Genomic DNA, 27,999 nt, shown 5'->3' with positions numbered 1-27,999 from the left:
GTCATTCAATGACAGCTAGCTGTCAGAAAGTGAGTTCATTCCCTTGAGCCGAGGAGACGGAGCCGCCGTCGACGGGTTTTCTACGCTTCCCTCGGTATCTAACCCCCGAACTCAGCGAGACAGCGGACGGACATTTCGACCGAGCCCGGCCATGGACGAGCAGGCAGGGCCCGGTGTATTCTTCAACAACAACAACTCTGTTATATCCGGCGGTGGGAAAGGACCGCTGCCCGATGGCGACGCTGGGGAGGCGGCTAGGGCGCAGTACAGTATCCCGGGGATCTTGCACTTCCTGCAGCACGAATGGGCCCGTTTCGAAGTGGAGAGGGCACAATGGGAGGTGGAGCGGGCCGAATTACAGGTAAAAAAAACACAACATTTAACGTACACGGGGCCACGCGTTAGTGGAACCACCGGGGCCCCTTTGGTAGCACGCGTTGAGATTCTGTTTTTGATTGTTCTGCTCACCAGGCTAGCTTGTTAGCATTAGCACAAGAGCTAAAGGAGCTGCAGCGCCCCCTTGACCAACGACTGTTGAGACGTCTCCTCGTAGACTGTCATCACTTAACTTGCTCTCTGCTCTGAGAAACTTCTCGAGTACATACCCCAACAAACATGTGGATTCGAACCACCAACCTTGAGCTACAACCACTAGCAAAGTGGTGTAAGCGTAGTGCTAATGCGCCTGTGTAGAAACCAAACGGCTAACGTGACTTACAGCATCTTAAAAAACTAGATACAGACGTGGTGGAAAGGTAGCTCTTGTTTTAATGTTGTGGGAGCTGAAAGTCAACACACGCCACTGAACAGCCTGTGGACTCATAATTTCTTGTTTATGAATCCGATCTTAAGCTCGCTGCCATGTCGCCACCACTGCTGAAGAGGAAATCTGAAATGCTGTTGCCTTCGTCTCTGGTAAAGGTCAAAGAGCCAATTAATCCTATTAATTGGTCCCCTCCAGATAGTAAACATCACACCCTGACCTGGTCACTAAACCCTCAAGTACTCGGATACTTAATAAATACAAGTATTGCGGCAGGTTGTCCTTCTGTACACTACATATTTTTAAAGGGAAACCTGATGCTTAATGTTAAGTTTGCTTAAATTGTAAGTCAGTGTCTTGCAACTTGCCAAGGTCATTCTTAGGATTCCTTGTTTTGATATGGTTTCTAGGTTAAAGTTTGTCTGCACCAAGTTTAATCTTGATTGGCTGTGTAGATATTTTAAAGGTTTGATATCTCTTTATTAGTCTACAGTCCTGCGCTGGTCAGCTTTGATTTATTTGTAATACGTTATTCTCGCTTAAGTCAATATTTTAACCCTGATTGCGTTTTATGGCTCAGTTTATAATATTTGAGGCCCTAAGACTGGTCAATTTGATGCTTTATCTGATCAGTAGTTACAGATGGAAACTGTCATCACCAGTAAACATGATCTCTTCAAACTAGTGTCGACAAAAAGTATCTATAGTAAAGAAAGTGACCTTGGACACCATGTTCCAGACTGTTCATTTAACCAGAATTTGAGCAGGCATCGTTGCAGCATGTTTTTGTTGATTTCCATCATTTCGACCCAGTTGCTATGCCACTGTATGTGTACTATATGTGTGTATACTGGATGGCAAAGAAGACAAACACTGACTTTTGGGGCTTGACAGCAGGCAGCTCCACCGACATTCTCATCTGAGCTAACAAAGAGACGGGGTGGGAGACACTGCATTGTTATCAGAACAGTGGCGTGTAACTCGTTCACTGTTGTAGGGGTTTGACTCACCAGCCTCATGCGGCACTTTCGGTCTGGCCTGTGTATTAAGCTTCCTGTCTGCTGTCATGAAGCAAGCTCTTCAGCATAGCATCAGCAACTGCGGCAGAGCACAGTGAGGTTGCTACATGGCTATTGGGTGGTTTGTTTGTGGCGGCAAAATGGTGTGCTCAGTTTGAATCTTAGTTTTTTTATTAACTCTTGATGTTGAAAGTAATTTGACCTCCATGAGACTGTTTTAAACTCCTGACTGTTTTTTAAATCACTGCAGCAGGACTCTCCTGAAAAGAGCAGCTTTTTTCTGCGCCAGCGCATGCCCGTAGCATAGCACAATTGAGCAATGAAATGTTTTGAAAGTGCATACAGGATTTAGTTTACTTTTGGGATATTAACATTATGTTTTATAAATATTGCTTACTGAAAACATATATAGTGCTCTGCTTACCTACAGAGGGTATTTGCGGATTAATATTCAGTGTAGGGACCGCTGCATAGAAGAAAGAAAGTCCCAGAAATACACCTAAAAGGGATGTATGAATAATGATGAGCTGTCATGGCCCTAGAGCGTTGGTGTTTATCATCATGTTCACACACGTTTTAATAACAGAATAAAAAATGACAAGTTAATCTTCCACTTTTAATAAAGGCAAAATATATTGTTTCAAATAAAATACCCTTTAAGAATTACACAGAGTGATCTCACAACCCTGTGAATACTCTGTTTCCTCTCAGGGTGTTTTTTCCCTTGTTGTTTGTACGGACGTTGGATGGGAAACAGGCGAAGCTGTGTCTTATGTCCCTGTTTGGGAGGAAGGCAAGCACCAGGGCTTGTAGGAATGCCGTCGAGTCAGGCTGTTAGGTCATGCTCGGAGCCACTCCTCTCGGCTGGAACTGTACAGTACACCAACTGGTCCCTCTCATGTGCTGCGTATGTATAAATGCATAGGCTGCTGTCATTCAGGATTAGAGTCCAGCTGAGCAGTCATTCACTGTCAATTGATTGACTCAGTCAAGCTGATTTGCTCATCGAGCTATAGGTTACACCTCCAGTCAGTCTGTCGGATGTCATCCTGGTAATGAGAATAACTAGGGCTGAAACTAATGATTATTTAATTATCGCTTAATTACTCCACTCTTTGTTCTTGTATGCTGTCAAGCATATACAGTGAAAATAGCCTTAAAACCTATACACACTGGATTGTCGCGCTGAGTTTAGTCAGATCAACAAAACCCAAAGATTTTGAGTAACAGGAAAACTGAAGCCAGAACAAATCGCTTCTACCATTTTAGCTCGACACAAGACTTCAACAACCATTTGCTGCTAATTATTTTTATGTTCCCCTAATATGGTAATTGTGTATAATATTCAATATCATTTCATGGTGAAATATAAGTTAGAAGAAAACCAGTTAATATCCAGATTTCAGCAGCAGAAAGCAGAGAATACAATTTAATAACTATTTTCACAGTAGTTAAATTAATGTGTATCTACTGTTTCCTTAATCAACTAATCATTTCAAATGCATTTGAAATGATCTTTGAAACACACAAGTTCAAACTAATCATTTTGAACTCATTATAAAAGTTCAAAATGATTAGTTATTTGATTAATAATTTGAGCCCTCAGAATAACTTATTTTGGCATTGAGACCGGATGATGTGTAGTGTTTCAAGTGAGATTAGCAGCACATACCAGGCAAGTGTATTTATTTTTTATAAGTGTATACACAGCATGTTGCCATTGACGTAAAGCACAGTTAGTTGCACATTGTGGAATTGTAAGTATCATGTTTGCTATTTTGTTTTTTTTCTTTAAATGTCTGTAGACATTTATGATATAATAATTACCATTGGAAGATGGTACATTGTATTGAACTGATCTGTGTTTGTTATTATTTTTTTATTTTATTTATTTATTACCATTTGTTGCAGTGACATTATTGAGAGATTATGACTGAGGGCTTAAGTTGATTTGCATATTGATATTTCGATATTGATCTATTGATATTCCCCTGCTATACTGATTAGCATGTATCATTCTAGGCCTGAGTTGAGTTACACCCTGTACAGACCAGGCTCTCCTCCAGTGTGCTTCAACAGCCCTCCAGTTATGGGGAAATCCCTGCTCCATAGGGTATCTCCTTGCCAGAAGTATCTGTCAGCAGCCATAATTTGACACTGGGAGAAGGTTGAAGGTGACTCAGGGTGTAAGATGGCTTCATCTGGGTGCAGACTGAAACATCCACCCACTCATCTTCACTGGACAGAGGCGTCCCCTGTATTTCTGAAAGAACATCTTTTATCGGGAACAAGATTACGTGGCTCATGTTATTCAATTATTTCTCTCTATGTCTAAGTATAGAATCAGCCTGCCTCGGTAAGATGATTTACTCCTGTGATCTCATGTTTGCTTTAACTCAATGGCAAAGCCTGAGGCATATTTAGCTCAATGGTCCAGCAATGAGTGGGGCTCAACCATGCACAAACATACACATACCATGGTATTCAGAAATTTAGAAATGGGAGTCACCGTCATTCCTCAGTCGATACCACATCAACTCCAATGCTGCAGTTATTTTTGCCCTCCTGGTGTAAGCCTGCGAGTGGGAAAGTACAAAAAAGCAGAGCAAACACTTCCTCAACAAAAACTTAAGTACCGGTTACCCAGTATCATGGCTCTCAGATATCAGCCGACAATTAAGGCTCTACCAATGTTAAAAATATACCAGTTTACATAGAAACTAATGCTACCTAATAGTTCACATCCCATCTCATGTACCAAGGGGGTACAGTTCAACACAAGACTCTAGTGATGTACCACATAAGCACAACAAAGACAGTTTCTGCGGCACATACCAAAGATCACTGTGTTTGGATAGCAGTAAGTTTTTGCAAAGAGCTTGTGTTTTACCTGTGAGGGAGCCTGGAGGGAGCCATGTTTATGAATTCAAGCCCAGTCCTCTGAGCTTTGCTCCACTGTCCCCGTTGGACTCACACCAGAGCCTCTCCCTGTGCCCTGTCAGCCTGTTAATTCCACTCTGCTTCCTCCATTCACACTTAACAGCCTTCGTCTGTGTACGTGGGTGTGCAGGACAGCTGCCTGGCTGTACAAAGTCGCCTGCCCTCCCCAGTTTTACAGTAAATCTTAGGTCATTAGTCAGTCAGAGTTGTAAATTGCTTTACTCGCCAGATCAAACTGCTCTTGTTTCAACGTGACCGGATGTAATCTAGCTTGTTATTATTGACCTCAACCAAGGAGGTTATGTTTTCTTTTTGTTGTTTGTTTGTCTCTTAGTTAGCAGGATTAGGTAAAATCTGGAAAGATTACAAAGGAACTAAAGTAAAGAAATGTAGAAGTATGGCAAAAAAGACCATTGCTCAATAAACACAATACTGTGCTATCAAAGAGAGTTAACTATAATGGAACTCAGTAGAGTGTCTACCTCCACCAGGGCTCAACAGTCTTCATGAAACACCATTTAAATCCAGCAGATTTTTATTCGGATCTGCACCAAATTGCAAGCACTCATGAATATTAGTCCCTTAAAAGACAGACATGTTTGACAAAACTGAAAATTATGGGATTCTTATAAAAATAACAGGATGGATGAAACTTAATAATCAAAATTATTGGGGAAAAGACACGTTTTAGCGAAAGTTCCACAGAACCTGCTTGATGCCAATGTTATCATCATATCAACAACATTCACAGTTCCATGGGTGGGACGCACAAGATAGCCAGCTTTTGTGCCAACCTGCCATGCTAGCTATCAATACAATGCTAAAGAGAAGTACACAGGAAATGGAAGCCACAAACCGAATGAACACACACAGGGTTAGACAGCTGCTTTTGCCTCCCCTTTTGCATCAACATGGTCTGATTGGCTAGCGCATTGGCATGAGTGTTTGTTTAAACATGATTTGATTGGCTGATGCCTTCGTTGCCACATGAAAATTTGAGTTCTCATTAACTTCTGCTATACGCACTGTGAGCAATACAATGCAATCCGATACAAAGGAACCGTAATGCAGTTCAGCAATGTATGACATCAACCCCATTCAAAGTGACTGAGCAACATTTCTGCCCAGTTTGTAATATGAAAAAATTCATCTCGGACTGCACTAAAGAGAACAGCTCTGTAAGATATTATTTTTCACATCAATACAAATTCCATCTCTTAATAATCAATGCAAATGCACATTGCTGCTGCCGGTGGTTGGTTACTGATAACAAGATTACACTTGACACATTTTACAACGTCAGACTTATCCCTATAAATCTTTTTTCTCTTCTCTACCAAGCAACTTAACTCGCCAGATTGTAAAGCTGTTGTTTGAACATGGTTCTTCCAGGACCACACCTTACAGTCACACAAGCCATTTATCAGAGAAACTGCTGATGCCAGAAAGTGTAGCTCCTTGCCTGCATGGCTGAGTGTATGCATGTGCGCCATGAGCCTTATGTAATATTCATGCAGCAACATGGGATGCACCACCCGTGTCCTCAAGAAGCCTGACATGGAGCATTTTTCAGCATCTGCAATCATTGCAGGTCTTATTGTTGATAACATAACTACATCTATAACTTACACTATTATTACTGTCATAACAACCACTCTGGCAGTGCTTAAACAGTAGAGCTACACAACTATCTCTGCCCCACCCCATTTTGTGTCTCTTCCTCCCCCACCACCTAAACCTCCTCAACTATCTCTCTTGATTCAACCCAACCATTCAAGGCAGAGTCTGTTGGAGGATTCTTTCTGTTAAAATATACGTTGTTTTTTTTTAATCTCCTCATCGTGGCAACTATTGGGTTTCTCTATAATATTGTAAGGTTTCAACCTGACTATGTAAAGTGCCTTGAGATAACAAATGTTGTGATTTGGCGCTGTGCAAATATAACACAATTGAATTGTTTGCCCTCCCTGAAAGGTAGCACTGTGGTGTCAGCTTGCTGTGCGCTGTGTCACGGCAGTGTGTGAAATGAAGCTCATGTGGAAACTCGTGATGAGATGAAAATAACAAACCCGTGTCTCTGTCAAAGTTAAGGTAAAGAGAGAAAATGTATGTTTGACTGTGAGGAATCTCTGGCATTGTAAGGGTTGTATTTAGTTTTCTGAGTGTTGTAAAAGAGGGGAGGGGCAGAGCTTGGCTCATTCCAGATAAGTGAGCAGAAGTCTTTACTAAATCAGAGTTTGAGCAGCTCACTGTCTCTCCCTGACCATCCAACGATAGTTAATGTGTGCATGTGTACGTGTTCTTTGTGGATCAATGTGCACAGACTAATTTGAGGAGTGAGCTGCAGCCATGCAACAAACTTCTTGTGTGTCTTAGGCGTAGCAAAATAGAGCAAATCATTAAACTATCTGGTTTGTTTAATACACACACCCAACAGTCGGGTATATGATTGTGTATATACAATCAGTGTGGAGCGTTTTGTACAGATAAATTCCCAGACAGCATGTGGTTGTGGACCTGTCATAGTGGTGGAGAGACAGCTGGGTGTTAAACTTAAGTTAGTGTTATTGAGAGCAGTATTGAACCTTACTGTACAATGATAAAACAAAATTGTGGATTTGCCAGAAAACATATCTATATGAATTTAGGATCCTCAAAAGTCCTTTTTGAAGGTTTTTAAAATTAACAAAAGTCTAATTTACCTCATATAAATACAAATGTATATGCATTAAAAACTGAGAATCTTGTGAGAGTAGATTGTGTTTCAGGATTTTTTGTGAAGCTTCAGTCAGCATCATCAGTATTACAAGTACTTTCATTACTGCTAGCATGTCTCATAATCTGTTACTACAAGTTTGAACAGACTTAAATTAAATTAAATAAACAATTAATTATGCCTATGATCTTGGTTCATGTTGCATTCATTTAAAGGCTCTATTTATACAATTTATATGACTACACATATTTTATATTCAATTCCTGCCAATAGTTCCCTTTTACTATAACCATACACACTGGACCTTTAATTATTCATGTAATGATTGTGATGTTTTGCTAGAAAGTAGAGAAACAAATGTGAACAAATAATTTTAGGTCACATCATCCCTGTTGGTTTTCCATCGTACTTTTGGCTGATATGACTGTGAATTTCTTATCATATTTCATTCAGTGTGGTATTCGTCTCTTGTGAGTCTTAAATTGAACTTGGTTAACCCTGATCAAACTCTGATATCTATGCATAATCTATTTACAGTTTCTTAACAGATTTTCTTTTCTCCTCTTTTTGCACAGCAACATTTCAATGTCTAACCTTAAGTTATTTCATTCATTTTAAGGAATAATTCAAGCAGACAAACCTATTAAAAACGTGGTTTTATTTTAGGATATATAGTGTACGTACCTTTTATCTGTGGTAATGGCTGACATATATTGGTGTTCTATTCTATTCGTAATTAAACCTACCTGAAGGTAGGTCTTTCAGCCATAAACATCTTATGTAGATCTGTGGCAGTGTTTTCTATGCACAAATGGAAAATACTCTGATGTTGCCAAATTACAGTCCTCACTACTGAAGTCTTGGCTCTGTTGTTTTGCTACCTTTTGTTTTCTGTTGCTTCTAGTGTTATGGCATGCATGGAATGTACTTGGCTAGTTATCAGGTAGGCCATTGTGGTGCTCATTGGTTTACGGTAACTGAGTGTAAACCTGGTGTTCGCTAGATGAAAGGTTGTTTTCCTAGTAAATGTGGGATTTACACCAGTTGGTTTCCCTCCTTCAGCTCTGACCAGGGTCAAAATAAAGCCAAGCCTGTTTGTGACCATTTTGTTTGTGTGTCAGCCCCTGAAGTCATCAAGTATCCACTAAATTTATTTTTCAAATGGAGTGAGCTCAGTTGTTGTGAGCGGCCGCGGATGTTTCACAGTGTTCACTCTGTTTAGATTAAATGGCATCATTGTGTTGTAGATGTCGCGGACGAAAAACGTGTGGAATTCACAAATGTCAGACTTTTAAGCTCTACCTATAAATAACAATGATATAGTTTGTTGTCATCATAGAGTCACTGAGTAAAATGTTCAGATGACTCTAGAATGAAAATGTCCTCTTGTTCCTGCTGTGAAGTAATCCATTGAGAGTTCAATAGTCTGCATGTTAATGTTGCTAATGCAATCCCTAAGGATGAAGAAATAAAACAGTTTTTCTGATTACGTTTAGATAGGTATTGTAATATTAAATTCTACTGGGTGCACAAAAAGGAGGTTAAATTGGTATATTTTAAACCATTGAAAATAGCTAACCTATATGTTTGTGTGTGCAGTTATATTTCTTTAAATTTGTTCAAATTATGATTAATCATGACTGGAAGCTGCTTCCAGTTGTTTCGTTTTATTAATTTAATTAAGAGAGGAAAATCGTATTTCAAACTAGTTTTTGTGTGAGTGAAAGCAGAAGGTACGGGGAGAGACCTTCTTACCTTATCTTACTAAAATACTAGAATTACACTGCGGCTGGAGTTTATTTTCCTCCTTGCCCTGTCTTTGCTGCCTCCTTTTCCTGTCGCTGAAAGGTCCCAGGCTCTGAGATGGATGCCCCATTTTACATGTCCTACTCAGATAGACTGAGGAACCCTTATCCAGCCACCCAATAATGCAGTCAGTGTGAGGCCGAGGATTAAATGCTTCCTCTGTCTCTTTATGCCCCAAGTTGACTCATTGCATTCCTCCCAAGGTTAATGTTTGATGGAGGAGAGATGGTGAGCCAGAGATTCACAGAGCGGCACTCTTCTCTCTGGCACCGCAGGACACCAGGGGCCAGTGCTTCATGTGGAAAGGAAGTGAATCGTCGCTCACTATCTCCGTCAGAACAGATGTACAGTTTTCATTTACAGTGAAAAATGAGATGATAAGCAGTCTCTGTTTCTGAGTATGTGTGTAAAATAACAACCTCTCAAGCTGTTCTTAACACTGTCATTGTTTTGGACAAGAGTTAGGGCTTTTGTTGACATGCTTCAGCCCTCACTGTGAAAATGTTGAAGAAATCACAACTCTTATTTTTTTTACAAACATTTTTATTGATTTCACATTTGCAGTAGACAATACAATCAAAGACAGTTTCATTTCCATTTTGTATAACCCCATGCCCATCCCACTCATCCCAGAGATCTTCAAACATTTTAACAACAGTACAATAACAACTCTTTTTATTTCTAAGTTATTGTTGTTTATACTCAGCAGTTGTTTTAACATGTGAGCTAGAAAGATGAGCCATTTCAAGCTGAACATGAATTTTTAAATAGCTCTGCAATTAGGCTAATGAGGTCCGCTGCCCAGTCGAGTATGACGCTGTTTTAGCCAAAGTAAGTTTGGCTAAAACGGCGTCACTATACAACTTTATTCAGGGCTTTGACCAATACAAATTTTAGGGGCCCGATGTCGATATTAGATAGTTTAAAAAGTCTGATGTGTGTGTGTGTATATATATATATATTGGCCGATTATACATATACAATTTTAAGCTTGATATATTGCTGTTAAAATATATACTTCTTACAAATAAATAGAAAACCAAATATGTAGAACATGAATTAAGAAGAGTTTTTTACAAAATCCTTTCTCAGTTTTCATATCTGTGCTTATCAGCAAACATAGATCCTGACACTAATTCAGACATTACTTTTTTCTTTCCCACCAGTCAAACACTTTTTTAGTCCACCTACTGGGACACATCATCAATTTCTTTAGAAAACAAAAGGCTCAATCTCTCTTGACTACTGGGGCTTTGCTTGGGATTTCTCTATTCATTGTATGTTAATTTAACCGAGCTTATAAATGCAACAGAGGCCCCTTCGTGAAATTTAAACTGTTTAGGGCAGACCTGTGTTTACACTCACTGATACTGCCTCGAAGGTTGTGGAAAGTCAGTAGCATAATAAACGTTAACATTATTGTCCATCCGGAATGTATTCGTATTGATTCATCTAAGGGTAGATGCACACGGAGCAGGATGAATAAGGAGCTACTGTTGATGTCGAGTGATATATGTGCTGTGCTGACCCATCTTTCTAGAGAATCAGTTTCCTGGTGTTTGCTCAGGCTGCTGGTATGTGGCTGGTGCCAACTAAACCTGGTGCTGGACCAGTATCCAAAATCGGAAGGGCCCCTGAGCTATAGCAGGCAGGTTGTTATGAGTTCTTCTGTGGACAACCATGGATGAAAGAGATGCTGTTATTAATACAAGGCAGATTGAAGTACTGCCGTGACTCATTGTTGCAGTCAGCAGCAGCGCTGCTTGCTATCCGTGTGAACCTGTGATCCAACCCACTCAAACTCACACCATCCTCTGCATGCAGAGTGAAAGGCACGGAATGAAGTTAATATTCATTCCCTTTTAAGACGTTCACTCAACGTTTTAGAATTTGAATCATTCCCAGGAGAAAATTTATTTTTGAAGTTGAACAGAAGCAGTTAGGTGATGGCATTGCTTTTCTTTGTCCTTGTTTGGAACTGAGCCACCATCTTGTAACTGCTCTTCTGCTCTTCAGATTTCCTTTATGATTTGTGTTTATCCAAACATTTCCTTATAGTCAATTATCTTCTCTTAACTACAAAGTGGCACACAGATGCTACTTTAATATACATTTTCTTTTTCAACAACTGAGATGTACTTTAACAGACAGAAAGGTTTTCTCATATTGTTTTGCTACGAATGTGAAAGTGTATAATTACTAATGACTGATAAATGATATCTCATGATATCTCCCCCATTCTCCAAATCTTCCCACTCTGTCGATGTCACAAAATACTGTAAAAACTCCAGTAGGACGTTATAATGCGATAAAGACTTGTAAATGTCTATTTAATGCGACTAAGGTCAGAATACTCCACATGCCTCAATTCAATTACAGTTTATTCAGATTATCACCTCATTTGGGTTGAAGTAATCAGAAAAGGTTATTTTTACGTGGCAGTGTCTTTTTCAGACTAATGTCTTAGCAGGGTTAATATCAGAAAATGTATGTGCGTGTTGATGTAGTCACTTTCTTCTCCCTCACTAACAACCACAGAGGATGGGATTTACTGCTCTGTGGCCAACTGTGGAAGACCAGTTGTATTACACTACAAGCTTGGAATGTATGGAATTCAATGAATGTAAAAAGAAGCCTTGCTGAAATCACGCATGCAATCAGCAAAGTTGTCCCTGTATGAGTAAAGGTTAAGAGTAGAAAAATTTAAACTGAGATTAGTAAGAAATGAAACTACAAACATCTTTAATTTGAGCTGGGAACTTGCACATTATCGAATGAGAGCCCTCAGAACAAATGACAAGAAGACCAGAATTTTTATTCTTGAGAAAAAATACAATGTATTATTTACAGGAACTGTAAGACATGAGTAATAGTTACACCGCTGCGCTTAAGGCTTATTTTAGCTTTAATGCCATTACAGCTGCTAATGTACATTCTTCTTCCTACCTGCTTCCTGTGATTAGAAAATCAATGTGGATGCTCCAGTATCTTAGTAATATAGTTTGTTATACCACACATACAAGGCTGTAACTAAACAACGGAAAAAACGAAGACCACATTAAACAATGTTTCTTCTAATACGTGATAATTTTTGACTCTGTGTGATCTTTTCAAACTGTACATTACACTGTGACCTAACCTCTACCGCCTTCATTATAAGTGAGTGTGTGTAATGTAATGCTGACTCAGACTGAGTGCGTCAACAGCTGCTGCCTGTTACTGAACAGAGACAGTGGTGTGCGGAGGATTTTAGAAGAGGGAGAGTGGGGGGATGTGTGGGAGAGTGAGTAGGTTAGATTAAAATAGAATAGTACTTCTTTTTTATTTCCCATCATGCCACGCAGGTTGATTTGTCATTGTTCTTAGATGTTGCCTCGTGGAAGTTGTCTTTTAAGCCATGTCTTTGCTTTTTGCTGGTTCACATCGAAGATGCCAAAACATCTGAAACATTGACTCTATTAAAAAAAAAAGACTACTGTAAGTCTCTCTCTACTTTCAAATTTTACCTGACAATCCTATTTTTGTACTTACAGGCCCAGATTGCTTTCCTGCAGGGGGAGAGGAAAGGCCAGGAGAACTTAAAGAAAGACCTGGTGAGGAGGATCAAAATGCTGGAGTACGCGCTGAAGCAAGAGAGGTGAGTGCCTTTACTGCCCACTGCTGCTCCAGCCCACCCACAACATACAGAAATACCTCCGCTGGTCGGCAACAACGGCATCGGCTCCGTGTTTTGCATGTCCCTAAAAATAAATTCCCGCCTCTAAAAATACAGAAAAGGGAAAACGTTGCAGGGTGAGATTCTGACTGGTCAACAATCGACATTTTCTGAACCTGCACAGAGCTAGCACCCTGTCCGCATATCTCTTCTTCAAGATAGCAAGCCTTTGATAACATGCTAAAGGCTTGCTAGTGTTTTTAAAATATCCATCAGCATCTTTTTTTCGTATTCTATGCGTAGTGGCCCAATGCATCAGCTGGTGTCAGCAGAGGCAGTAATGGAGTGAGAGTGCCAGAGAGATTCCCTCGAGTCCAGCTGGTGTGATATCTCTGGACGAGAGCATGTGTTGGCAGGAAGGCTTTGTTTGCTGTCGGATGGTGATGACTGTACGCTGTCCTCAGCGGAAGGACAGGATGTGAAAGGAGGAGAGACGAATCCGCTCTCCCCCCAAGATGAGGACACAGTCACAGCTCGGCATCTCCGGCAGCAAACCTGAAGAATTACATTGTTCTCATTCTTACGTTCCACGGCCCATCACCGTCATACAAAAGGTCCCTATGGTAGTAGCAGTGATATACTTAGCATTTGCCCTCCTCCTTGATGCCGGGCTGCATCCTGGAACAGAAATATATTTTTGACTAGTGTTTCTATCGGCAAAGAAATGGAATAACTATTTAAATCATAATTCCAGGTTATGACATCTTGGGTTGTAAAATGTTGCGTGTACACATTTATCCTGTGTAATGAGGGATTATTTCAAACACTTGAGTTGCACTCCCTGTCAAATTTCTTCTCAATGGAATAGTTTACTTGTTTATAACCTTTTTATCATCTTGCAGCTTGTGTTTTTGTCATAAACCAGAATTCTAAAGTCTAACGTTAGCCAGATTATGGGATGTACCTCACATTTTGAGTGCAGGTGGAATTTTGATGCCATGTCTGTGTAGCAACGCAGTCCAGTCACTGTCTCCGGTCTCAATAACAAACACAGAGGGTGTAGTTTACTGCACCGAGGCCAACAGTGGAAAACTCTAGTTGTATAAGACAACTACAAGCGTGGTAATGTGTGGAATTCAATGAATGTAAAGAGAAGCATGGCTAGAATTCAGGCAGGCAATCAGCAAAGCTGTCCCTGAAAAAGGTTAAGAAGAAAAAATTGAAACAGGGATTTGTAAGAAATTTAAATGATGACGTTTTAATTTGGACTGGGAGATTGTCAAACAAGTCTTAACTGATTTTCACCGTTGTCAGAGTAGTTCAGTGCTCTGTCGTTCCTCCACTCAGAGGTTAGTCATATGTCCCTCCCTGTTCTCTGAGAGGAACTTCATCATTAGGTTTGTTAAATATGAAAAATCATCTTCTGTGTGTTTGTAGTGTATATTTATCCTCTTTTCTCAGCTGACATCCCCACAGACGCTGCCTCAGGAGCAACACCTAACCTAGGATTACCACCACTTTCCCCAGTTGCTAAGCAACAGGTCACATCTCCAAGGGTGTCTAAAAGCAATATCAGAAATGTCTGTCTGAATGTGGGATGTACCCAATTTCAAATGAATTTGATTTTGATTAGGGTTGCTTCCTCTCGATCATAGAGTGTCTCCTTGTGCTGTATTGACTCTGATGGATCTATGGGTCTGTGTGTAGCCATCAAAAGAAAACAGCATCTCAGTATTGCAAAGGTTGAAACAGACTAAAGCCACACATTTATTTCCTGTATGTTGCATTGAGATTACACAAGTTTTATAAATACAGCAGAGTTTTCTTTTTGGGGGGAATCCCCTGTCAATGGAATCATATTGTGAATATATATGTATGTTATAATAATGGTTTACACTAGGTTTTTCATAATTCATAAGGCCATGAAAACTGTAATCCTAAGGTAAAAAACTAAATAAATTAGTTTAAAACATGGTTAATAAAGATCCACATCCTCGGATACGAATTCTGCCATCTTGCTCTACAACATTAGAAACCAGATTCAAGGGTTTGTATCAGTGGAACCCGCTGATACAAACCCTCGACCAACTGCGAGTCAGTCTCAGATGTCAGATGTCAATTCGGCCCATGTCTCATCAGCTAGCATGGAGGAGAAGGGGTATATGACCTTTACTGCAGGCAGCCACCAGGTCGTAATCTGGAAGCTTTGGCTTCACTTTTAAAGAGCAGTCATGTCTTCCATCTTTAGATACAGTTAAAATGGTCAGATGATAATGGTTTATTGCGTTAACATACATTTTGAGATCATAGGTGTGATTTTCCATATAATTGGTCAGTCAATAAACTGAGAATTAACCATTTTAGTAATTCTTTTGTAGAAAAAGCCAAAAAGTTCACAGGTTCTTTCCATTCATTTGTGAATAATTGTCAGTTTTGTTTGTCTTCTGTAATCATTAATTTAATAGCTTATCTGAATAAGAGACTGAATGAGCAATTAATGTGTCCACAGGGATTCAGAACAGTTTATAAATTATGAAAACAATTGCTGGATTCAGCTGTTTTGTAGAATAATGATACACACTGCTGTCTAAAAATATTATTTAAAATGTTATGACATTGATTTCAGCAATGCGACTCTAGAGCGCTACATACAAGTGAATGTTTCAAATGTGATAGTTGGGATGACTGTCAGAGCTTATGCAGATCTTGCACATGAGTCTTTTGAAGATTTTTTGCCTTCACCTTTTGCTTTTCTTTACTTACAGAGCAAAATACCATAAGTTAAAGTACGGGACAGAGTTAAATCAAGGCGACATGAAGCCTCCAAGCTACGACTCTGGTAAGTCTACGGAGGCTCAAATGGCAAACTCCACCTCTTCATACTAAATCACTGTTGAGTTCACATACCTCAAGTGACAGTTACACTGTTACACATGCGAAGGGTGTGTTCATGTCGAATCTTGTTTGCTTCGATAGATTTCTTCTCCCTGTCTTTTCATGAATGCTGAAAGAGTAAGATTGTTGTTACAGCTGTACTGTCCAAACTTGAGCTACTTGAAGAGTTTATGAACATGTTTTTCCACTGTTTGAATTGTAGATATTCATAATATCAAATGTGAGAAAGAAAGGTTTGCCACAATCACACTTTCACTCAGCTTTCAGACAAAAACAACTAAATTAAAGGGTTGATTCACCCAAATTACAAAAACATTATTTCACTCTAGTGGTATATCTGCATGAAGCCATGCACACCGTTGTGGTATTATTTGTACAGCTTCAGTTATATTTGCCTTGGATATTTGACCTCTACCCAAATTGAATCAAATTAAAGACAACTAGATAGATGGATAGATAGATAGATACTTTGTTACTTTCTTTCTTTCCTTTTTTATTTATCTATTAAATTATTGATTGATCCAATTTATGTCCATAGCTTCACCCAGATCAGGGCTTGATGCTGCGAGTCGAGTCTGAAATCCCACTCGAACGATCCCAATCCCACATAACCTACTGGTGACAGAAATTACTATCACGACAAAGTCCGCTTAAGCCCACATGGACAAGAGCTCCTTCAGAGCCTAGAAATATGTGAAATTGAACAACTGCAGTTTAACTACAAGTTCACCTGCTGATGAAAAACAGCAATTAAAGCCCCTTTTCTACTGGTCAATAAACCCACTAACATCTGGCTTTTGTCTCCAATGGGAATGGATGCGATTGGCATTCACTCCCAGGTCAATTGACTCTGCATAAGACAGGTCTTTATCTGCTCCTGGCCCAATCAGCAGCGGAAAAATCTCCTCTACTGGTCAATCGCATTGTTTTAGTGGATTAAATTGTGTTTTCATAAACCTGTGCATACTCTTTAATTTAGGTGTAAAGGGGTATACATGATCATTGTGGTGAGATTGTTTCATTAATGCTAAAAGAATACAACTTAATAATAACTCTGCATGGATGAAGGATAAACCACTACAGGCAAGACACAACTAATTTATCCCTCAAACCCAAACTGTTGTTCTTCCTTTTAACAAAACTTTCCTCCAATATAGCACCTCATTCTACCCCAGTTTCATCCCTTTATGAGCGCACTGCCTGCTTTTTGTTATATTGTAGTTTAATTGGCCTCTCATGTTCACGTCCTCCACCATCATTAAGTCAGATTGCAATATTTCCTCTCTCCTCTCCTCATCTCTATTCATGAGGGCTGTTCAAAGCACCAGAGTCCTTGAAGTGTTGATGAATGAGAGGAGGTGAGGGAGGAGGTGTTAGGTGGAAGGCAGGGAAGAGGGGAAGACTGCGAGTAGGAGGTGTTGCTCGTATGGTGGCGCACCTGTCCGCTCCTCAGCCCTCTGAATTAGACATGACCCACTTTTTGGTTCAGCTTCGTCTCTCTGTGCCTTGCCAAATCAGCCCCTACACACTCACACACACACTTACACATTATCTCAACCCATCTAAATCTTATCAACACATCTCCCTGCCCCATGCACATATCCCAGCTGACTCGCGAGCAGGCTGCTGAGGTTGTTGACTATCAAAGTGAGCTCTGAATCCCATCATTATTTGTCTATGGCTCTGACAAAGCTGTCATAAAGGGTCTGTGTTGTACACTTCATCGCTTTTTCTACTATGTCATGGGACACTTGCGGGGCAAAATCCAACCATTTTGAAGGTGTCGTAATGCATCATTAAAAATCTTTAAAAAGTCTTGTTTTTGCATTAAAAACAAGCCACTTCTGACAGGTTTCACATCCTTTCTCTGTACTTCTGTTGTGTAGACAGTTTTATAATGACAATAATTAATTATTGGGATGTAGACATTTGCTTTGAGGCTAGTTATTAAAGGAATAACTTGGGTCCAAATCCAAACATGAACCACAGTATAAGCTGACGAGGTTGGCGTGATTCTACTGATCCTAGTTGTGCACACAGCTGTTTAAAAAATGTGTTTTTCTCTGGCCCAATTTAAAGCGAACCAGTATCCTCCTCTATTTAATCCACTGTTGACTTACGGATAGCGACCGTGTGCTGGATGTGTGGAGTTGCCAGGTTGCTGTGATGCTGGAATGTTCTGGTTGTGTTTACAGAGTGGAAATAATGTCAGAGCCTGTGCTGCTGTTTGTGGAGCCCTGATTTGTGTCCTTCTCTTCTCCTCCAGATGAGGCCAACGAGAACGAGACTTCTGGGTCACTCAACAATCAGCTGTCCTGGAAACAAGGCCGTCAGCTCCTCAGACAGTAAGCGGACATTTTTTCATCCTTCTGTTACATTTTTCAACCCAGAAAACAACACCACTGCACTACAATTAGCTGTATTGAAGTACAAAAATGTTTACAGGCCCCTTTTTTTCAATTTATCTGCAGCTGTCTTTATTACTCCTTACTTTTCTATATAAAAGTTACAAAAATGGAATCGGAGACATTTTGTTTTCCGTCTTTTTACCGGAAGTGGAGGTTGTCACAAAGCCAAGTCGCTGTCTGTGTTTAAGGGAGAGCCGAGCATCGGGACAGACAAAGACGATGTTGTTTTTCACGTCACGCCCCCTGATTCCTGAAGTCCGCCATGCTATCTAAAAAACACTGTGGCAGCAACATATCGGTTGTTCAGTGCAAGGCAGGATATTATATATAATGTCTTCTTAATTGTATTGTAGTGAGGTCTGTGTATAATAGGTGTTATAGGGACAAACTAACTCAATCAGCTGTGATAAAACCTAAAAACTGTGGGAGATGGCTCCCTCACATGGGCAGCAGTAGTAATTACCTGCTCTGTGTTTTTTTGTTCCTCCGCTTTACTCAGTGAGCTCAGGAAAGTGTGGTAATCATCAGCTGGCTCTCTAGTCAGTCTGTGTAAATAAATCAGGCTCCAGCCTTTATCCCAGACACCATAAGGCAGCTTAACACGTCATCTGCCCCAACATGCCGGCCGAGGAGGCAGCCAATTTATTCTTGACATCATGGCAAGGGACAGATCAATAATGTGCTAAGACACCCCTCCCTCTCAGTCAGTCGCCCTCACAAATTGGTAGAGCATCTTCTGAATTGCCTACAGGCTTGTTGTAATATTTGATGAGTTGCACATCTTGCCTGAGCAGAGCTGACTCTGTTAAGTAGACCACTGCCTGGGGAAATTACACTATTCACAGAAACAAGAAACTGACTCTTCCTCATCTCTGTTTCTTCTGAAGTCTCAACAATAAATGTGAAACAATAATTGTATCCCTGACAGCATAAATCCATTCCTGTATAATGCCTTTGCATTTTTCCTCACTTTTTCAACACACACACAAAATGCAACCTGTCTGAGTTAGTTAATCTTGTTCCAGGTACTTGCAGGAAGTGGGCTACACAGACACCATCTTAGACGTAAAGTCCCAAAGGGTTCGAGCGCTGCTAGGACTAGCCGGGGATGGAGGTGGGAGGGCAGGTGAACGAACCAGCGCTGAGCCATTGGTAAACGGGACGGACACGAAGGGCATGGGCACCAGAGGGTGAGTAAACTCTTCTTCAACATACATTGCAAAATATTATGGTTTCAATCTGTGATTATCTGTAACATAGTGGTTCTGAGACATAACAGATTATGTGATGGGGGGAATCAGTACAGATACTGTAAGCATTTTGTTTGGTTGTTCCTCAATAGGAAAGCTGAGCTCTCTGACACGAGCGCTGTGCTGGAGGCCTTCAAGTTCATCGAGAATGCAGCTGCTGAGTTCAGTGATGAAGATGATGACGAGGATAGCGAGGGGAAGGACAGGACTCATGTTGAGTCCAGGACGGTAAGTGAAACAGTCTTCCCTCATCTTCTGCCCACACACAAAGTTAAGCAGAAGTTTCCCCTGTACTATTAATAACTGCCCTCAATTTCTTTCCCCCAGATCTTGAGAAAGAAGCCGCAGCCGTCGTCATCGTTGCCAGCCAGTATGGACACCACTGAGGACCCTGACACAGAGGAGGCACTGAAGGGCTTTGACTTCCTGTCCAGCCCTGACGAGATGGACACCTCGCCAGAGTCCAGAGGCACTGGAGATGGTACGGACTGGGGTGAGTCCAGGATCAGTCAAGAACACGATGAAGTGCAGGGTTGGAGTTGAATGATTTAGACTGTACAAATACAGTTATAACCTCTGAAAAAGTTATTTTGTTTTAGACTATGCTGAGCTTGTTTATCTACAAGTAAAATACACAAGTTTCAAAGGCAGTCACTAATTATGTAATGGTGTAATTCAATAGATTTCCTGTTTCTCTAAATTCTCAAAGTTTGGTGAATGTTCATGGAGTACTCGTCATTCATATATCATGCTGTGGTCATAAGTCATGGTGTTTGGAGTTTCTCTGTTTAACTCATAGTTTTGTGATCTCTTCCACTGTGTTCCCATAGCCAGCCTGTGACCACAATGTCTCGTCCACTACGCCTGTGTGTTGTCAAATCAACCCTGTTCCCTTTGAGTCTCTCAGACTAAAGCCAAACAAATGGGTTTAATATCATGCTGAGGTGTGTCTTTGTATTTGAGCGTGGGTTTGAGGATTTGAGTCCTGTTTATAAAACAATCAGAAAGATTTCATGCAGAGGATTTATATGTTTTTCATGACTCAGAATCCAAATGTTCAAATGAAAGAACTCCCCACATGGTATTAACTTCAATTCCACCACTCTCACCTCTTCCTATAGAACAGAAATTCTTAAAAAAAGATAAATACAAGAAGGCTGTGAAGCTGCTTCCACTTACAGAGGTGCTAATAATCGTGAAATTCTCATCTCGGGTCCTAAAGCCTACAGCTCTCCTGAAGGTTTATCATGCCTCCATGAGAGCAGGAATCTGAGAGAGGTCTACACTGTGCCAGGCCCATCGGGCTTCTTCCAGGGCAGTTGCTCAACAGCCTCTCGGTCTGGTTTTGTTCCCACCCTGTGTAGAGAAGGACGAGCAAGGTCCCATTTCTGAGGCCTGGGACGTGGACCCGGGCATGATAACCAAACTCAAGGAGCAGTACAGAAAGGAGCGCAAGGGGAAAAAGGGGGTGAAGAGTAAGTCCTGCCAGGCGTTGCCGCCGCCTCCCTCCCTTCCTCCTACTCCTCTCTCTGTAGAGCCTGACTTTCAGCCAAACGGCCTAAATCAGAAACAAAAACATCTTCTCTGTTGTTTTCTCATCTCCTTCTCTTGCTGCTCCTTGTTATGCCTTCTTTCCTCCTGTCTGTCATTTCATCTTCAATGTTTCCTGTTTCCTGCACAGACAAAATCTGTTGCCATCTTTGTCCTGTGATGCCTGATGCATGTTTTTTCTGTCCCCGTTTTAACGTTTTGATTTATATTCACTTCATCTCGTCCACACAGTCAGATATCAACAGATTAATGTGATCGTGATGAGGCGTCCACCTGTGTCCAATCTGGACTCCACAGTCATGTGTTTCTCGCATTGAAATCTTCTTCAGTCATAACAACATAATTATCACCATCTTCATCCTCATCTGACAGCCATGTTGATACTACAGTAATAAGTATATTGCTGCTGTTGTAAATTATGATCAGTGAAAAGTATTTTTCAGTGACAGTGAAGTGACTGAATACTGCAGCTCTCAGAGCAACAGCCCCCTTCAGACTCATTCAGTGGCTGGGAGCTCTTAGAATTTACATTAATTAGGCAGAAGCTTTATTGTTGTTTTTTACGCGGGTTGAATTGTGATATTAACGACACAGTTAATCTCCCTTTTTTCTTTTCAAAACCTTGCTTACTTCTCAGTTTTTTTTTTTAATCTATTTTTGTTCTTCATGCCTGATCGGTGTTTCATCACTTTTGTGGTTGTGTGGAGAAGATGATCAGGAGATCAGTTGGTGATATTTTTTCAGGCTGTTGTGCCTTTTGTCTACTTTATATCCTTGCACCAGTGTTAAGGGCCTATTTTACCTGAAATTATATACATTTGTAAACATCAATATTTGGTCAAGTGAATTATTCTGTCTGGGATCTCACAAAATCCAGCCCCTGATCTAAAATTCCTTCCTCCACATTGCCGACACGAAGAGATAAATGTACCCCAACTCCAACTAATCTAACAGGAACTCTAGTGCTGACTGCCTTTCCTTTCTATTTCGTTTACACAATATAATTTATTAATTTACTTTCTTCCGTTTCAGTGCTGCTATCCTTCCATTTTCACTCTGCCTTATCTTTTTCAGCTTGTTCACAGAAATAAAATACTTTGCATTATTTCTTTTCTTTGTATTCCTTTTTCGTTTCACCCTCCATTGCTCTCGTTTCTGTTTGTTAACACTTTTTACCTGACTTGTTATATAGGGCCAAACCGGTCCAAATTGCAGGACATGCTCGCTAACCTGAGAGACGCAGAGGATTTGTCCCACATGCAGCCGCCATCTGCCCCCCAGTCCCGGCCCAGCGTGGCCCGCTTCAATGAGCACGAGGGGAATCGAACGGATGAAGGTGCTTGATTGATAATACCAGCAGATTTGGTTTAAATTCGCTTCACCCCCTTGTTAACTTTGTCAACAGTGATTGTGTATTTATTTTTTGATGTGTTCCTTCCCCAGTTGAGGCTTTGACCTTCCCACCCACCTCGGGGAAGTCATTCATTATGGGCACAGAAGAGGCCATGGAGAGCGAGCTGGGTCTGGGGGAACTGGCCGGACTCACCGTGGCCAACGAGGCCGACAGCCTGGCATACGATGTAAGTAGGAAAAGGCAGAATGGACCACTGACCCATTTTCAGGGGAAAACTTTTTTTCTTTCTTCTTTCTCATTTGAGACATATGAAAAATAACCCTCCCACCTTCCTCTACTAACTTCATCAAATTGACCAAAGTACAGCATATGCTGAGAACTTTCCATTTGTGTCTCAAAAGCTATTTTTATAAACTGTGTCTCAAAAAGCTGCTTAGAAAGTGACGCACTGGAAGAAATTTTATTTTTTGATAATAAAAGTAATCACAGTAATATCAAAGTCATATGGCTGTGAAATTATATCTAAGTAGAATGTAGAGGATTTTTAAGCTAAGTTTATTTCAGTGTGATGGCCGGTTTTTACAGAAAAGGGTTGTTTAACCTGTAATCCTCTAAACCCTAAATATTGTTTGAAAACTACCACCTAAAACCTGAGGGTTCTGAGGAGCTGACAGAATTGCCAATATTCATTAAAACTTGGATTTCTCAGCCTTTGAGGCAGATTGAGACATCAAAAAATGGTTAAAACGTTTGGCTTTCATTAACAAATGAAGGTGATCAGTAGACACATAGACTGGGTCGGTATCTTGTTATTTTAATTGTTGAAACACTGCTGTTACCTGCTCCAAAAGGCTTAGTACACTGAAAAGACAACTGTATTTCCATTAACTTTACAACAAGTATTTAAGCGAATCTAAGTGTATTTCATCAGTCACATGGCTGGAAAATGATGACGTCAAATAATATACTGTATACATCCATATGTTGTATCAGGACTAAATGGTTAAAAATAAACACTATCTCGTGTGTTAAAGGTGGTTTATTAATCAGGATTAAACTGAAGCTCAGAGTACTGATTACATAGAATGAAGCTGCTTAATTGGCTGTTGAGCTCTGATGAGGTGCTCTCTCTCCAGATCGGTAACAATAAGGATGCCATGAGGAAAACGTGGAACCCCAAATTCACCCTGCGGAGCCATTTCGATGGGATTCGCGCTCTGGTCTTCCACCCTGTGGAGCCCGTCCTGATCACCGCCTCAGAGGACCACACGCTCAAAATGTGGAACCTGCAAAAGACAGCCCCTGCCAAAAAGTAAGAATCCTCTCATTCCAAATTATGTTTTCAAAAGACACTATTCCTTTACGACACAGGGATTTCTCATTGATTTTTGTTGCTTAAAAGGAGCAAAAGTTACAGTTTTAAATTTAGCACAGTATCGATTAGCTGTCCAGTCCTCCCTCATCTGCTCTGTTAGAGACACTAATTACTCAGACAGCAGTGTAGTGTGTGTGGAGTGTAGTCGCCTCCTTGTCTCCTCGCAACAGCATCATCAGAAAGGAAAGCTTGGTTGTTTGATTACAGTCCCATAGGTATCATAGCTTATTTCATTGCTGTGCTCTGACACGGCTCAGCTGCAGGAAACTGTTCCCACGTGACAAAGACCTGACGAGACTTTCCTCCCAGAGTCTCATTTTTGTCGTTCCGCAGCTCACACAAAGCCTGTAGTGGTGGGTTTATTTTTAGAGGCTAGAGTCATTTGAGAGTCAAGGGTAATATAAAAATACAACACTAACTACTGGCACAGCAGTATATTGTTCATCCATTTATAGCTTTATATAATTCAAAAAATAATTAAAACCCATTTTCTCGAATTTTATCTGAAGCACATCAGAATTAAGTGCTGCTTTTGTGTTTTGTATGGGAGATTAATGAAAGCGCTGTTTGCCCACAGGAGTACGTCTTTAGATGTGGAACCGATCTACACTTTCAGGGCCCACAGGTAAAGACACTGCACATTCATTTAAGTTATTGCTTAGTATTTCCTGCTTGCTGATAATTTTATCAATATTTATACCACAGGGGGGCAGTACTGAGTGTGGTGATGAGCAGTACAGGGGAGCAGTGTTTCAGTGGAGGGGTCGATGGAACCATTCAGTGCTGGAACACTCCCAATCCCAACATCGACCCCTACGACTCCTACGGTAACATTTTAGAGTCACGTTTTGTCTTTGTGGTTTCATTTGACAATCCTCGCGACAAAGACTACAAAGTTGTCTTCTGTTTTCTGTGACAGACCCGTCAGTGCTTCGTGGAGAGATGAGTGGACACACTGACTCTGTTTGGGGTCTGGTATACAGCAGTGCACACCAGCGCCTCCTCTCCTGCTCTGCAGACGGGACTGTGAGGCTGTGGGATGCCAACACCACCTCCCCTGCCCTTGCCGTGTTCAACGAAAACAAACGTACAGACCTGATTTCTATGTAATGATCAAAAACATTTTCTAAATGTTTTTGGTTTTCAAAGATTTAAATTCTCTGCTTTCCTGTGTAGAACTGGGAGTCCCCTCCTCTGTAGACCTGGTGTGCAGTGAACCAGCTTACATGGTCACATCCTTCACAAACGGGGAAATTGGTCTCTTCAACATGGAGACCCGTCAGCTGGTCCTCAGTCTGGAGTCAAACTTGGAGCCAGGTAGGTTGAGAGCAGTGGAACACAAACAGGGGATGAACACAATGGTTTGAGGGTTCAGGAGTCCAAAACTAGTTTTTACCGTTTGACTGACTATGAACTCTAACACATGAATCCTAAACCCTAACACACAATGAATTGGCCTCTGGGGGCAACAGCCAATATTTTCGGCCTGAGACGGCAGATATCCGGGACAAGACTCTTACGTCTTACGTTCGCTGTAAACTGTTTTATCCCAACTACAGTCAAACAATTCACATGCAGAATCTGTATATAGAGATAACCCAACAGGTTATTAATCATCCCTTTTTATTTCCAGGCTAATAAAACACTTGGTAAAATGAATCATAATGTGGAAGTCAGTTAGGTGCTCTGGTAGATTAAGATGTTTGGTTAAGAGCAAGATACACCTGAAGTAAATCAGGTAAATCAGACACCTGACCTGAGAAGGTGACTGTACGTGCTGTGAGTCTCACCTTCCTGCTGTGTGAAGACTAATGTGTTTGTCTGTTTTTAACCAGGCACTCCCTGTCAGATCAATAAGGTCCTCAGCCACCCAACGCTTCCCATCACCATCACGGCGCAGGAGGACAGACACATCAAGTTCTTTGACAACAACAGCGGGAAGATGATCCACTCCATGGTGGCTCACCTGGATGCGGTCACCAGTTTAGCTGTAGATCCTAACGGCCTTTATCTCATGTCAGGCAGTAAGTGTCTTTTAATCTGCGGCTTCTTGTTCTCGCTTTATAAATTTGGTCATTGATTGATATTCACAGCTTAATCATAAACAATCCATTTAAAGATCCTTCGGTCAATTCTGAATACCACATACAACAACTTTTTTATGGGTATAATATCTGTAATGTTTTCCCAGACACTCTATTGCCTCCATATATTCCAAGTCTTGTTTCAAGATTTAGGACAAACCTTTCATGCTCACAGTTACTCATTGATTTCTGTGGATTTCAGAGTAATTTTTCCTCGAACCACACAACAACTCTCCTCCTCCTCCACAGGTCATGACTGCTCTATCCGTCTGTGGAACCTGGATAGTAAAACCTGCATCCAGGAGTTCACAGCTCACAGAAAGAAGTTTGAGGAATCGATCCACGACGTGGCGTTCCATCCAACTAAATGCTACATTGCCAGCGCCGGCGCAGATGCTCTCGCGAAGGTGTTTGTATGACGCGGAGCGCCGTCTCTCCCTGCAGCCCCGCTCTCTGACTCAGCCTCCCATGATCAGGGACCAATAGAGACACAGCCAGGGAAGGAACTTCAGGCACGGGTCCAGTCCCACCTCACACAGCCCACTGGTTTCCTGTCGGACTGGCAGACTATGTAGCCACTAGCCTCAAATGGGCCATGACTCCCCACAGGAGGGGTCGGCAGGGAGGCCAGTCTGGAGGAGAGCTGCTCTCTAGTCCCCCGTCTACCATCCAGGCAGGCCTGGGTGTGACCAGTCATAGCGCCCCCACAGACAGACTTCAACTCCACCTCCGCAGCTAGGAGGCTCAGGACAAGTGTTCAAAGAGTGTGAAGTGGAGAAATGAGGTTTCAAGCCGGTCTTCTGCCCCTGTGACTTCACGCTCACCCTACAATCCCCCGGGCCCTCGACCTTTGCTCTCACACAAACCGAGGTCCAGGATAAATCCTCCAAGTCAGGTTTTGTGTTGTGTTGTTCCAGAAATGTGGGTTACTGCTTCCTGCAGCTGTCCTGCCTCCCACTGCTTCGTCTTCTCTCGCTTCCCAGACTGACTCTGCTTGCTGGCCTGCCTTTTTTTTCCTTTTAAAACACGTATTGAAAAATGTGCCTTTGCTTTAAAAAAGGTCTTGAAATTTTTATTTTAACAAGCTTGTTTTTTGGGGGACAGGGGGTGGGAGGGGCACAGCACAGGAACGGAGCTGGTTGTCACAATGTTGTCAATTTTAACATTGGATGTAAAATTACAAATGCTTATAATAAACAAAATATATATTCAGTCTTAAAATTTACTGTGCAGCGTGAGTTTGAGTGCTCCTTTTTGATAAGTGTGGTTGGGGATAAAATTGTGTGCATTTCAAGGCAAAGCTGGTAGATACAGACCATTAACTATAATGCCTGTTTGTTAGATTCAAGTAACCGTACACTTCAGAAGTAAGACTACAAACATGTGTCCAAAGTAAACCATCTTGGTTATATAATTACAATTCAGACTTAGTTCTAAATGTCCACTTTAGGAAGAACTGATTAATTTTGGCCAGTTTGCTCTTGTTTGAACTGAATGGCTTGTACTGTATGTAGTTTTCCCCAACTGTGTGGACATGCTTGACTACAGTGTGATGTACCATGTTCAGATATTTACAGTAGTCCAGTGTTTAGCAAGAAATTAGTACAGTACTGTAGGACTATTTGACACAAAGCGTAAACCATTCAACACTGAGGGCAGAGAAGCGTCCTGCAGATTCCAGTTTATTGCAAAACTGTGAGAGAAGAAAACCATCCGGGGTTTGAAAAAAAAGAAAAGAAAAAAAAAGATCAATCAAGGTGTTGTACGTGTAGAGTACAGCTTCTAATGAGCCATTTTCTCAGTCACTGGTTTGTATATGAAAGTATGTTCCAAAAATAAAACCTGCTGTAAAATGTTGCCCGGACTCTGATGTCGCTCATTTGACCAAACTGTTTGTTAACCTGCAGAAAACGAACGTGATCGTCGGTGCAGATCAGCAGATCTTAGCCTGTATTTGTTCTATTTTCATCCCTGTCGTCTTCATAAGGATAACGCACAAACTAGCCAACAGATGTCCACAAAATTTGATGGAAGAATTATGCATGGTACAAGAAAGAACCCACAACGTGTTGGTGAGGATCAGGATAAAAAGATGCGTCCAGGATCTTTTTTATTTGATGACATTTCCACCAATTTCTGAGGGAATAATGCTTTGATCTAGACGATTAAAATCTATGATTTAT

At 41.1% G+C, this 27,999-nt stretch overlaps 1 protein-coding gene across 3 annotated transcripts; it reads left to right on the top strand.

Moving 5' to 3' along the window:
• Positions 1-15: 15 nt before the first annotated feature.
• LOC133966123 (striatin-like) lies at positions 16-27,673 on the top strand. 3 transcript variants are annotated; one of them, XM_062400883.1, is made up of 17 exons: positions 16-361; positions 12,778-12,881; positions 15,665-15,738; positions 18,061-18,139; positions 19,228-19,392; positions 19,545-19,680; positions 19,780-19,933; positions 20,817-20,927; positions 22,196-22,339; positions 22,447-22,583; positions 23,494-23,669; positions 24,310-24,357; positions 24,438-24,559; positions 24,652-24,819; positions 24,909-25,049; positions 25,568-25,756; positions 26,066-27,673. In XM_062400883.1, exons 1-17 carry the CDS (start codon positions 152-154, stop codon positions 26,233-26,235), a joined length of 2,328 nt encoding a protein of 775 aa, XP_062256867.1. In that variant the 5' UTR covers positions 16-151; the 3' UTR covers positions 26,236-27,673. The 3 variants fall into 3 exon arrangements, with proteins under 3 accessions (XP_062256867.1, XP_062256866.1, XP_062256868.1); XM_062400882.1 differs by having other exon boundaries at positions 19,780-19,945; XM_062400884.1 differs by lacking the exon at positions 20,817-20,927 and having other exon boundaries at positions 19,780-19,945.
• The last annotated feature ends 326 nt before the right edge of the window (positions 27,674-27,999 follow it).

Source organism: Platichthys flesus, chromosome 12, assembly GCF_949316205.1.
Source record: "Platichthys flesus chromosome 12, fPlaFle2.1, whole genome shotgun sequence".
Lineage (NCBI taxonomy): Eukaryota > Metazoa > Chordata > Actinopteri > Pleuronectiformes > Pleuronectidae > Platichthys > Platichthys flesus.
The sequence above is the reverse complement of the archived record's forward strand: the minus strand, read 5'-3'. Positions and strand labels throughout refer to the sequence as shown.

Bases quoted from the DNA above. Each gene is read 5' to 3' on its own strand.
- LOC133966123 (XM_062400882.1), top strand. From the start codon at position 152: ATGGACGAGCAGGCAGGGCCCGGTGTATTCTTCAACAACAACAACTCT. The intron at 12,882-15,664 runs GTGAGTGCCTTT...CTTTACTTACAG, and splicing joins TACGCGCTGAAGCAAGAGAG to AGCAAAATACCATAAGTTAA. The intron at 19,393-19,544 runs GTGAGTAAACTC...GTTCCTCAATAG, and splicing joins AAGGGCATGGGCACCAGAGG to GAAAGCTGAGCTCTCTGACA.